At 38.9% G+C, this 13,645-nt stretch overlaps 1 protein-coding gene across 1 annotated transcript in view; it reads right to left on the reverse strand.

Annotated features, from left to right (window-relative positions):
• Window positions 1-2,270: 2,270 nt before the first annotated feature.
• MYO7B (myosin VIIB) overlaps window positions 2,271-13,645 on the reverse strand; it is a 63,824-nt gene continuing 52,449 nt past the window's right edge. The window contains exons 38-48 of the mRNA XM_042460950.1: window positions 12,629-12,782; window positions 11,662-11,817; window positions 10,721-10,826; window positions 10,020-10,133; window positions 9,611-9,698; window positions 8,571-8,677; window positions 7,821-8,006; window positions 7,042-7,158; window positions 5,700-5,783; window positions 4,676-4,795; window positions 2,271-3,028 (exon numbers count right to left, since the gene is read on the reverse strand). Of these exons, the coding sequence (XP_042316884.1) occupies window positions 2,918-3,028; window positions 4,676-4,795; window positions 5,700-5,783; window positions 7,042-7,158; window positions 7,821-8,006; window positions 8,571-8,677; window positions 9,611-9,698; window positions 10,020-10,133; window positions 10,721-10,826; window positions 11,662-11,817; window positions 12,629-12,782 (1,343 nt within the window). The 3' untranslated portion in view covers window positions 2,271-2,917. The remainder of the gene's footprint in view (window positions 3,029-4,675; window positions 4,796-5,699; window positions 5,784-7,041; window positions 7,159-7,820; window positions 8,007-8,570; window positions 8,678-9,610; window positions 9,699-10,019; window positions 10,134-10,720; window positions 10,827-11,661; window positions 11,818-12,628; window positions 12,783-13,645) is intronic.

Below are 13,645 nucleotides of genomic sequence, written 5' to 3' on the forward strand. Positions count from 1 at the left end.
TTGACAAAGTATTGCCATCAAACTTCAAGACTGCCAGCTATGGGGAAGCTTGTTTCACTGTATTTGGTCCTTTATGAAGTCCATCCTGCAAAAATTTCAGAACATGTCTTTCCTGGATCCTTCTATTTCTTCCTAGTGAGTCCAATTTCTAAATATTTTCCATGTCATATATTTTCTGGGTTTACTGTTTCCTAGAAGCTAGGATAGCATCCACTGCTCATTTTGTATAGCCCTGAAGCTCTAAGTAATTCACATCACATCTACATATTTCAAGGATATTAAATATGTTATCTCATGTTTCAGGTTGTCTTTCCAGTCTCGAGAAAGGAAAAAGCAGCTCACTCTGGTATTGATTAGGGCTCCCGATTGAGTTAACATTTTTCATCACTAAAAACCTACATTTTCCCAGGGTTTGGATTGTTGCATCCAAATCCTATGTGATTTGTTTTGTGGAAATTGTCTTTTGAAAGGTAGCTAAATAAAGGTAGAGTTGAACTTACTTTTTTCTGAGATGTGCCATCAAGGGAATCAGGACTTTTGTGAATACCTTGGGAGCAGATTCCAGGCCAAAATATAACGCTTTGAATTGAACATGGTTGTTCTGGTACTGGAATCTCAAGTATTCCTGAACATTGGCAACAGAAAAGAACTTAAGCTTCTGCCTCATTAGTTGGCATGTGGGGATTAATCCATGAGTGGGTGGATTGATCTTCTGTACCATCTCGAGAATACAGTTCTTTTCAAACAGCTGCCTGAAACCTAAAGTCACTAACACACACACACACACACAATAATATAGGGGTTAATCATCCTTATCCCAAAGCAGAATGTTGATTTTACTATATAGGCATCCCCCACTATTTTGACATATCTAAATTACAGCCATGTACTGTGCTTCACGTTTGACATTTGGCGAACTCTTTTGACCACATTGCATTGTTTCCCTTCACAGTTGACTTGGTTTCATCTAGTCTTCAGTTTTGCACTTGCATACTAAAGAAAAACTTGGTTCCATTTTTTCAACCAATTCCACTTTTGACAGCTCTCCAGTCCCTAACCTGTTAGATAAGCAGCAGCTTCCTGTATAATGGAATGGCTGTTGCTGGTCCCATCTCTGACTTGTGCTGTACAGAAAGGATTCTTCAGTCCATAGCATTAATTATTTGTTAACACAATACTGTGACAGGTTGTCCAAGACTTTATTGATTTGATGATTGGTTTATTAGAACTTACATGTCTGAAAGAAAGTTAACATCACTTCCATTATCCTGCAGCTCTGTTTAAAAAGTAGAAACAATTGAGCTATTGTCATAAACAGAAAAAATATACAAAATATTTTTCATTGAAACATAAAATTGAATTTCAGATTAAGAATCCTAAAGAAGTTGATCCCAAATAATTTCAAAGCATCCACTGCCAGCAATGGATACTACTTCTGGAATTGTCTAGATGATTGTTTGCAAAAGGTCAAGGATTCTGAAAGTGTGGCACTGATTAACTCCACAAAGATACTGAAAGTCTAATCTCCCATCATACATATACACAAAAAAAAATTATTTGTAAAACTTTACACCTTCTGGTTTCAGCAGAGACTACTAGGACTACAGTACTTTGGCAAATAAAAGGCAGAAGCCAACAGTATTCCAAGATATTTCAAGGACCATGGGTCTCCTGCACAGTTGCAACACTTTGATATTCCTCTACCTGTCATAGCTGCAGCATGTGGTACTCTGGGATTTGATTTGGTTAGTTCACTAAAGATCTCTAATAGAAAATTTTAAGTATTTCAGCAAACAACAGATCCATGAATCCGTATGATCAAGCCATGGCTGTTAAATTTAACATGGTATTTTGAGTTAGAAAGGATATGTTTGCTGTCCTCTTTTGTACACCATCATCCCAAATTTTTGGTTTATTAGAAGTTTCATTATAAGAAAAATATTTTCAGCCAGAGGAATGTGTTACACAAGGCAAGACGGACTAGGGCTTTGTTGAATTGAATAAGTTTTCAAGATGAGAAAAAGTCTGACAGAGAACGGGAGAGTTTATCAGGCATGGGAAATTGGAAATATAATCCAATGGCAATCTGAACGCAATCATGGGGTTTAACATTATTGTGTGATAACCCACTACATGCAAATTTGGGCAATGGGAAGTCAGTCTGAACGCAATCATGTGGTTACACGTTATTGCGTGATAGACTGCCACACGCAAATTCGGGCAATGGGAAGCCAGTTCGAATGCAATGCACATTCGCATAATTGCACTAAACTAGCGACTAAGTGAATGCGTTCTGGCCCCACTTTCTTTTAATTCAAATTTAAGAGAAATTCCTCCCGTTTGATAAACTCCATAGCTCAAGAAAAAGCTAATACAGTAGAGAGTATTAGTTCATACATCTGAAGTAGGCAACATTCACAAAGCAATAGTCTGAACCTTAAACCTGTGAAGAGACTACTTCATTTTGGTGTAATATTTTGTGCTTAAAAAGTAACATTACCACCTTGAAGTTGTGTACTGCAAATGATAGATGAAATACCATAATTGTACTCTGGTTCATTCCTTTTCTGGAATAATCTAGTACTGGGTGCAGTTCCAGGAAAGGAGCTTGCCATTATTGCAGGAAAAATGAGATTTTGAAACAAAATCAAGGTATGTTGAAATCTGAGAATTTCTTCACTGAGCCAACAATTATTACACAGTAGTCAGCACCTGTTTTTGCTAGAACAGCTATCTTATGGTTCATTCCTCCAAAGTCACGAAGAGATACGAAGCTGAAAATGTATTTCTTCCACAATGCCAGATATTCTCAGTGAGACTTGGCTGATAAATTATGGGTTACCGATATCCTCAAACAGGGAGATTGGGAGTGTTCTGTTTGGTTTTTTGTGGGTTTTTCGGGTTATGTGGCCATGTTCTAGAAAATTTTCTTCCTGGCGTTTCTGTTTTCTTCTTGAGTGTTCTGTTTATTTACAGCATTCATGAGCAGCTGCACATATGACGTCAACAAGTCATCCATTTTGTATCCCTTGAAAAATAAAAGACAGGTTAACTACTGTGTATATACTTGTGTATAAGATGACCTCATATATAATGTGAAAGCAGGTTTGGGGGACAAATCTATGGATTTTGATGACTTGTGGGTAAATTGAGAGTGAAACTTAAGGACATGTAATAAAGTGTGTAAAAGATGAAGCAAAGGAAAATAATGCCAAAGAACTGACAAAATTCCACCGTGTTTGTGCTTACCCTAAAGGCTGGATGGATGAGGAGGGAACTATGGTAAGTGGTAGCTATGAAATGTTTGGGGGAGGTGACCAGGCACAAGCGAGGCTAAGAAAATGTGCACATGTCAAAAAGGATGAAAAAAGAATGGCAACTATGGACCTGAACAGACAGGCCAAAATAAAGCTGCGTCGGGTCACTTTGAAGGTATGCTGTTTAATTGATGCATGCGTCCTAAGAGGCTGAAAGCTATGCCAAAGCCACGCTCCAATCCTAAGGACTGGAGCATGGCTTTGGTGCAGCTTCTGGCCTCTTAAGATACGTGTGTCATTTAAACAGCATACCTCCAAAGTGAGCCAAAGCAGCTTTATTTTGGCCTGTCTGTTCAGGCCCTATGTTAGCAGTGATTATAGCCTTTAATTTGAATGTGATAATGTTGCGTGATTTTAACCCAGAAAATCTGGCAAACATACACAAATGGCTTATTCAAACTCTTCAAAGCCTGATTCCTTTCAGTGCTCCTTTGTTTTGGTTTTGGGGCTCAATTTTTTTACTAAAATTTCTATGCTTATACATGAGTATATACAGTAGTGACAAAGGCCTGGGCCTACTCAGTAAATTTCTCAATAATACCCTGTCAAATTGAAGCAGAGTTTGGAAAAATACTTTTGGGAATCCTCTTTACAAAACTGAATTACCAGTTTTGTTTGGGTATCTTTACTGCTAATGTTTTATGACAGTATGCATACCTTTTTGTTAAACAAATTAATCCATGCCCTCCTAATTTTCAAAAGCTGCATATATATCAGCCAATCCTATCTGCTTAACAATCCCAATTCTTATCTCCTTACATTTCCCTCCCACACAGACACATGCACAGGTGGAAGACAGCAGCAAAGAGACATAATCTAGGACAAAAAAATAGCTTCATCTAAGAGGCATACAATGAAAATGGACCTACACAGGGGAACTGTTACCCACGTTTGAAAAGAGAAACACTGATGTTTACTGGTGAATGCTTTCCTCCATTTTCTGAAGATAGACAGCTTTAATAGGTTGAATTTCTTATTCTTACAACAAGGGAGGTGGCACAGTCTTCTAAAAATCTGATTTAGACACTCACAAACCCCTTCACAAAGCCAAAGGACCCAGTCACAGGGAGGAAACAATATCTAACTTGCTGCATTCCTAAATACATCTATTGTTTCTTAGCGATACAGTTTTCAAGCACTACATGAAATAAATGCTGCTGAACAGCTGTATCTAAAGTCATAGTTGGTCATAAATTACTGTCATAACACAATTGTCCCTCCAGGGAAAACTGTCATTATGTGGCTTTTGAAAATATCTGAACTAGCTTTTGGGAAAATCTGTTCAGGAAAGCAAGAACTTTTTAACCAGTAATTACCAGATTCTTCTTTCTGTACATGAAATCATAAACATTTCTTACCAGAGATGTCTCACAAAGGATCCGACTACCTCGTACCAGGTTCCCTATGGTCATGTGGAAGTATGTGTTGCCACTGCTCCAGTTGGAGATTTTAGTGAAGGGGTAAATCATTAAGATTTCCTGCAGGTCAAAATAAATTTTCCATGTGAGGTATATACCAGCAACAGTTTTGCTATTTCTGTGCAAAGGTTTTTGGACCAGAACCTTGTGGATTTCTAGGAAGCAGTTCAATGCTGATGCTTCTTCACATTATCCTCTCAATGAACTGATGTTAATTTAAAATTAGTTGCTTTTAGGAATACCTCTTTAAAACAGTGGTGGACACATGCAGTGGGTCTGGGCCCCAATTTTCTGCCCCTGAGACCCACCAGAGGCTGTAAGGACAGCCCAACATTAAAAAAAAATACAAATGTCATCTACTGATTTTGAAAAACTGGCATTTTATAATGTTAAACAGTACAGGATTTTGTGTGCAACTTATTAACAGGCAAATTGTCACTCCTGGAGGGTTCCAGGTAATTCACCATGCATATTTTTTCATCCAGAAAAAGAGTGCTGTGAGGGCTGGAGGGGTCTAGAGCTACCAAAATAACTTCAGGAGGTCCTATGGCCACACTTTCCCAACCCCAATCTATATGATCTCGACTGGGTCAAGCTCTTCTGACCCTTGAATGTTCTTCCTCAGCCAAATTTCTCTTTATATGCTGTCTGATAATTTAGCATGAACTTTCTTCCAAAGAGCCACCATGCTACTGTCAACTGTCATTCAGCAGAGTTTTTCCTTCTTTACTGCAAACATCTCAAGCTTATCATTGCTTTACAGAATTTTTCTTTTTCCAGCGACAACAACCCAGAGATCCACACTCCTATTTTGGCTAATCCAGATGTTATTTAATAGAAAAAGCACAGCTTTGTATCTCTTGCTGTCTGAAGACCAACATGTATGGTCACATCTATTTAGATGTTTACCTTCAGGGGCACATCTAACTGAAAATGTAATGAGTCAGGGATATGGGCCTCTTACCTTAGTCTTTGGATGTATGACAGAAACTCCTTGTTTGTTGATAGCAATCAATACAATGTCAGGGAAATTTGGCTCTGAAGTTTGCTAGTAAAGAGGAACAAAAGGAATCTATGGGTAAGGAGCTCTTTCTGAGCACTAAAATGTTTTAGGCCTAAATTACCTAAAACAGAAGTATATGTAACAATAGGTTGACAGGCCTTGACACTTTCTCTCTCTCTCTTTCTCTAACACACATTCTCCTTTTCTCTTCTCCTCCCTTCAGTGGCATTTCAAAGAAATAAGACAGATGAGGCACTATTGCAGATCATTTGGTCCTAAGAACATGTCATTGTTAATTAACTAACTTGTCACTCTTGACTAGCAGTGTTGACTTGCCCTTGCTTGGTAAATTAGAATGACTGAACATTACATGAAATCCCTAGATTTCCATTTGATATTGCTTTCAGCACAGTAACAAAAGACTATGATATTATTAATCATTCCAGCATTTCGTTTTGCACTGATTTAATCAGTTTGCTAAGTGCTGTGTGTGCATCTCTATATAGGAGACTAAATAAAAACCACCAGAGAATGGCAGCTTTCTAACACATTTGTGCTGTCTCAAATCCAAAATTCAAGGGCTTTTATTAAGTGTTCTTACTTAAAGCTTAATATCATTCCACTACTCTTAATACTATCCCCAGAGAGATGTATAGTAGCTGAATTATGTAAATTACAAGAATTTTACAAAAATAGTATTCTAGTGGGATAGTTTTTCCATAAGATTTTATTTAACTCTCTTTTCTTATGGCATGTCAGTTATTATCTTCTATTCACACTGATCTCCAGCCATGTGTCACATCCTGACAGGGACAGGTAAAGGCCAATATCATGCTCAGGTTGGCTTCTTTACATGACAGTGCCAGACTACTTCTCATTCAGTTGTTTGAAGATGTTTTGGATTTTCACATGTTTTGATTTCAAACTTCTCAAACCCCTTATCGCTAGCCTTTTGACTGGAGACTTTGGAGCTGACGTCCAAAGCATCCATAGCACCAAAAGTTCCTGAGATCTGTTATAATTGGTACTATACTTGTAAAAAGAAAGTCCACAAAGAGTTCTACCTGGCTGACACTGATGTTCGCTTCCTATGCCACACAACACAGCACCTGGAGCTGAAATTTAGCATGCACAGAGGATACCACAGCTGAACTGGTCATACAAATGGGGCATCTGTAAACTGAAGAGTTTAAAAGAAGCAAAAGGAAAACAGGTGCTTCTGTTCTGCAGATAACAGCTTTCCATATGAAGGTACCAAAAACAACAACAACAACAAAACATCCATGCAGATTTTGAGACTCACCTTCACTTCAAAGAAGGCTGAGCCAAATGTTGGCCAACGATATATGTACTTCAAGAAGGCAATCTTGGCCTCATCCACACTTTTCTGTTCATGTTTGTTGGTGGCAGAAATAATACTCTGGATAACAAGCATACACATGGTTGAAACTGTATTCAGTTTTTTTTCTGGGAAGAACTGGTCCCATGGACACTATGTCCACAGTTGTAGCAAAAGTAAAACTCTTCTAGTTACACAAATTAATTTGCTTGGGCAGCTCCCTACCATAAGATGAAGGAGGGCACTTAATGATTATAGCTAGGAGCAGGATTCTGAAAATTACAGGAGCCATGTACTATCTGCGATAGTGTTTTTTTTTTAGTCTCTTGGTAAAAGTCCAAATGTAATCAATATAACATGGTTTTCTAGACAAGTTTCTTTAGCGGGGGTTTGCCACTGACATCCATCAAGTCTGAGAGAGTGTGACTTGCCCAAGGTCACCCAGGGGGCTTCAAAGCCTAGTCTCCATAGCTGTAGTCCAATGCTCAAACCATTACACCACACTATCTACTATTTTACAGCAAAATTTAATAGCTGTGATAAGTATATCAACTCTCAAAGTACTGCAAGCAGCAGGAAGCCACATGGATAGAAGACCCAATGACTTTATTTGCAAGTAAACTAAAAGCTTCCACCCCCAGTAGCCACAAAATGGTGCCAAGCATGGTTTGGCACCATTCCAGTGCAACTAATGTAAATAAGAAGTTATGGGACTTGAATATAGTAAAAAAAATAATTCATACCCGTCTCCATTCCTCTGGAGAGGCTGTTCGGATCATGTTCTCAGGCACTAGTTCCTTCAGAATTTTAGGAATTGATGAATATTGCATTTTATCATTATTAGCATGAACTTTGAAAATCAGCCCCGCTAACTGGATGGCATCCTCTTTTGAACAGTTGTGATAGCCTCGCAGATATTTTGGCAGCTCCTGAAAAAGTAATATGTGAAGCACTTAATCAGTTTAACCAAAAGGTGCATCTCTGTATGCACACCTACCTTCTGGAAGAACTGGCAGTTCTTCCCTTATAGTTGTAATAAAGTTCTTAGAAAATTAAAATAGACACTTTGCTAGTTAAAATCTATATTTCCCCCATACTTTCTATCAGAAAATAACAAATCTACAGTTCTTCCATATTTACGCTGTTGAAAAATATATTCATATTTCTGGGTGGGTGAAGAGTAGTCTTTAAAATTTGATATTAGTTGCAGGAGTGAGCACAAAATGATTCCACAAAAATGTGGAATTAATTACAAGTTAAAAGTTTTTTTTAAAAGAAAAGTTTGCATGACCATCACTCAGCATAAAGCCAGCATTCTATAATTCCCTCAGACAATATCTATGTTGATAAATGCATACTTTAAATGCATGCTACTGAATTTTATTGTTGGGTAGTGGAGTTAACAGTTTGGTGCCAAGCCCAGCTCTAATTAGCAGAGTTCTATTGATTTTTGTTTTTATCACCAGGCATGCTACAGAAATCAGTCCAGTTACCTGATGGTAATGGAAGGTGCAGTCAGCCTTCAGGTCCTTCCCAGGAGCCACACTTAGCCATAACTTTCGCATGAAATGTATCTGGTAATGCACAGTGATGGGAACCACTGGAAAAGCACAGTTATACACATGTAAAGTGTTAAAGTCTAATCTTGGGCTTCCCTCCTCTCTCCAGGCATGCATAAAGAAAGTAATCTATGGTATACTTCAGCATTTTGCCTTTGATAACAGCATGCAATTGGCTATTGCTTTCTTCTCTGCAAGCCCATTTTCTAATTGATCATTTCAGTGGCCTCTTAAGGAGTCAGGAAGGGCAAATTTGTCAGTTCCTCTTTTTCCACATTTCTTTTTTTTTTAAATGGCAACTTTTGATAACAGAGATAAAATTCTCACCCATCTTTAGAGTTGGGCAAATTTATCAGCTGCCCTCCCCTCCCTTTCTCCCTTGTGAACTTTGGTAAAATGTGGCCAAAAAAAAACAAAACAAAAAAAAAAACCCCACAACCCACTCCATATAACAGAACAAAATATTTATCTATCCCTAATAAGGGGATGGTTGGGAAAAGGGAGTATTTTAAACATCGGTGAAGAACAGCCCACATCCATCCCATCAGATGCAATAATCTCCCTGGCAACTGAAGGAAAGTGGATAAGGTACCTGGGGTACAAATGTTTAGAGATCTAACTATAAAAGAGTCAAATAATCCAGTTTGCCACAGTAATCCATGTTTGTTTTAAAATATATATTTTCAGAGATAACTTGGAAGAGAAGATAACTTGGAATTGTCTAAGTGATGCATCCCGACTCCATCTTAAGTTATCTGGGGTTCCTTGTCTCCATCCCAGAAATAGAGTAGAAACAATTGCTTTAAAAGACAGCACTGTCACTTAAAAAGGAAGTAATCAATGGGATCATTCCCCTCTTCTGACAAGTACTTTGCCAAGTTAGGAAGAGGATGTTGTGTCTTGACCTGTTAAAAGTAAGGAGTTACCAGTTGGCTAAGTGCAAGACAAAACATTTAATTTGTCCATTTCCATACCCTCTTTGCTGGGTCTGTTCTTCCGCGTCCAATCAGACACTTGCCTCAAAGAGTCAAAAAAGTAATCTGCCTCATTCTGGCTGATCACCTAGAAGGAACAGATGAATGGGAATTTGGTTAGTACCAGGTGCCAGGACTGTCTCTGTAGTTCCTCCTTCAATAACTGGAATTTTTAGGTGCACAGCCTAACAAACTAAACATGTATAATGCTGGCAAGACGTGTGTAATAGAATCTCAGACATGCAAAAAGAGGTATAAAGAACAAATTAAGCAAGGCTGCAATATTTTTACCTACAAGGACATGTCGCAATGACAGCTTACTGTTACATAGTCCTCACACTGGAGATGTGATCAAACGGGCTCATAAAAACTTTCTTGTTCATACCAGTGCAGTCTATTGCAAAATTACCTTGTCTGCAATCTTGACAAAGAGGCTGAATCCTTCTGAGGAATTCAGTTCCATCTTGCTAGCAATAGTCTGACACAGAGACCGTACCTTTGTATGTGTCCCAACCTCAAACACCTGGAATGTAACAGTGGGAGAGCACAGTGAGTAAAGAAGTGAAGTACAAAGCAAACCTTGATTTTGCCATTTTATTTAAAGGACACCATTTTACCATGAGATTGTATTTAATGGGGCTTGAACATCTATGGATTTTGGGAGATACCACGGGCCCACTGTACATCTTGCATGACACATGGATCATGAGTGTCATATGGGCAAACCTGTCCTCAAGCCAGGGCAGGAATCCAATACTAAACCTGTACATCTATAACGAGTAATAGCATTTTTTTGTAAGCACCAGAGGATGAGGGTTATTTTTCTTAATGGCATTTGGTTGTGGACAGTGCTGGTACCAATGGATTATAGACCTGATCCACAAAGCAGATCCCCTCCTAGGACTTTCCCCTTCATTATAAGAACCATGTAACATGGTGTAAGAACTGCTGTTGCATCAGATTTTTTTTCGGTGGGTGGTTATTTTCCTTTCCCTTTCCCAGCACTTTTGCATCTATATCATTTCTATTACATCGTATGTGACTGAATAACATAAAGAACAGTCACCAGTATATGTAATAGATATTAGTAGGTAGAACAGTTAGTCTCACCTGCTCTGTACCATTGGGAAAGTAAATCCTTTGAGAGATCTTTGTGATATTCCTCTGAATTGCCTCCACTTCCACATTATGTGGGGCCCACTTTCGACAACCATTTCTGGAAAATACCAATACAGATAGATCTCTTATAGGTGACATTTCACTTCCCTGGAGATAAAAATACTCTGTCTCAAGTGTGCCAAATGGGCCAGTAGCCTGCCTATTACATAAACATTTCAGAATAGTTACTATTTCTCCATCAGAGAAAAAAAAATCAGGAAAGAGACAAGAAATATGCGATAAGGCAAAAAGAGCCTGATGTCAATAGTATTCCTGTTCATCACAAGGAGGAAAAGAAATGACGCACACAGAACTTTCTAAAAACAAGGCACCACAAAGGGACTTCACTATACAAACAAGAGCAATACTGAAAGTCAAATGACATATTACATTATTTGCAAGCTGTTAGAGAGGAACGTTTTGCTGGAAGAACTGCATGCAAGAAGGGGGAATGTAACCCCTTCCTTTCCCAGCCACAATCCTAACACAATTCCTGGATTGTTCATAATACTACATTTCTGAAAAAGCCAACACCATGCAGCTAAACGTGTGTGTGACTGTAAAACATTAAGAATAGTTTCCATTAAGTAAAACATTAAGAATATTCCATTAAGAATATTTAATAGAGATGGGTTCAACAGATATATTGACTAAGACATTGAATGAAGGGAGAAAGAGAACTGTGTGAGAGCAAATCATACTGCAAATAGGAACATCAAGGTGAAATGCAAACTGCAACAAATGAGGGCCCACTTTTCAAAATGTAAATTAGATTATAACCTGCATACAGTTTAAACATCTTTCCTGTTAGTTTGTTGACAGGGTAAGGTTCTACTATTACCTGAGAAATGGAAAACAGCCACCCTCAGAAAACATTAGCAAAGCCCTTGTACCTCATAACTCTTTGGATCCTACGTTTGCAGTCTGAAGCCAGTTTTTCCTTCTGACGAGTCTCCATGAACTTCTGAGCATGATTCAACAGTGGCTTGCTAGGAGGAAAAAGGCCTGAGCAGAGCCATAGTAACTGCCAACCATTGTTCAGGCTGTACCTGCAGTTTTGACAAACAGTTTCAAACCTTTTAATGGACATATTCTCTCAAAACTTTCTTTACCTAACCAAACACCTGTTCAGATGTTTGGTCTGCATGGGCCAAATGAAACATCTTCCCACTGTCCTCTCGGCAAAGTATCCAAGCAACACATGGCTCAATCCCCCATTCTAGTGCAAACAGTCTGTACCTAATGTCAAGCCAGTTCAGCTCCAAACCCACTCTATAACAACCTTAAAAAGTTTATTTAAAATTACCTTTTGCTCTGGATCTTCCTGGAAGATCTGGAGGCCTCCATTTCAAGACTGGGCATCTGTTTACAATGTGTCTTACTATTTACAATGCGTCCTGCTCTAATGCCTAATGTAGCCACTGCTTCTACACAGCACTCCCTCTGAGTTCAGGACAAGGAACCCAGCCAAATGATCAACCCAAGTGGGCAACTCGTTTTCAGAGGGAGTGTTGAGCAGCACAGCGGCATGCACATGTCAACAGCTGTGTGGCATCACAAAAGAGTGCCCAGGTAATAGGGGAATGTTTGGGCAGCTCCAAGGCCAGAATATCCTGGGCTGCTCCTGGGGTATTCCGCCTTGTGTGGACCCAGCCAGAGTTAGGTACCTAACAATCAATCTGGATGATCTGTGCACTGGCATCAAGAATAAGGTTCCTGATATAGTACTGGGTGCTCACTCTGGAAGCCAGCTCCCTCTGAAATGTTACTAGGTCAGTAAGCTCTTTCCCTGACAATGACATACTGATAGGAAAAGTGATTACCCTGTTAGACACAATTGGAAATCCTTTGCCCTGGTACCTGTTGTTATTCTCTGTCAGCTGTTTCATGATCTGACAGTAGATTTCATCCCGCAAAACTTCCTCCTGGATTGCTGCTACAAATATCTGGTCAGTGAGTTCCACAGGAAATTTTTCTTGTTTTGAGGGGTAGTCTCCCATGTATCTCATGATAGGTGAATAAAAAGATAAGGAAATGTTTACAGAGATGATGAACACTTACAAACCAGTTTAGGGATAATTTTGAAAGTCTCTTTTTTCAGATATCCCCCTCCACATTGAGGCCACCAATGGCAAAGGCTCTGAGATCCTCAGGGGAGGCCCTTCTCTCCATCCCACCAACATCACAAGCACAATTGGTGGGGACATGAGAGAAGACCTTTTCTATGGCTGTCCCTATACTGTGGACCTCCCTTCCCAGGGAGATCAGAATGACCCCTTCCTTGATGACCTTCTGCCAACAGGTATTCAGGAATTCAAAACAGAAAGCTTTTAAAGAATGGCCTGGTGTGCTATATAGTTTTAATGTGTTTTAAACATTTTTATCTTTTTAAACTATTTGATATTTTAACATGTAATTTGTTTTAATTATTACAGTAATTTAATGCTGTTTTGATGTACTGTTTTTGTATGCTTTAATTGTACAATTGTCCCTCCACATTCACTGGGGTTAGGGGCACAGGACTCTCGTGACTGTGGAAAAAACACAAATAACAGAAACACTTTGTTTTTACCTGAGAGAATACATCACTAGGAATCTCTAGTTCTTCCAGTGCAACTCTGTGATCAACACAGAATAGCACTGGAGGAGCTACAAATTTCTAGTGGAGTGTTCTCTGTAGGAATCTCTAGGTCCTTCAGTGGGACATTTAGTTAAAGCAGAGTTGTGCTGGAGGACCTAGATATTCCTAGAGAGAACATATTAATAAAAGCCATGAATAATCAAATCCGCAAAAGTCAAGGATGCAAATGTGGAGGAATAAGTGTACTTTTTTAATGTTATAAGCCACCCTGAGTCCCAGTCTTGGGAGTAGGGTGA

Source organism: Sceloporus undulatus, chromosome 3, assembly GCF_019175285.1.
Source record: "Sceloporus undulatus isolate JIND9_A2432 ecotype Alabama chromosome 3, SceUnd_v1.1, whole genome shotgun sequence".
Taxonomy (NCBI): Eukaryota; Metazoa; Chordata; class Lepidosauria; order Squamata; family Phrynosomatidae; genus Sceloporus; species Sceloporus undulatus.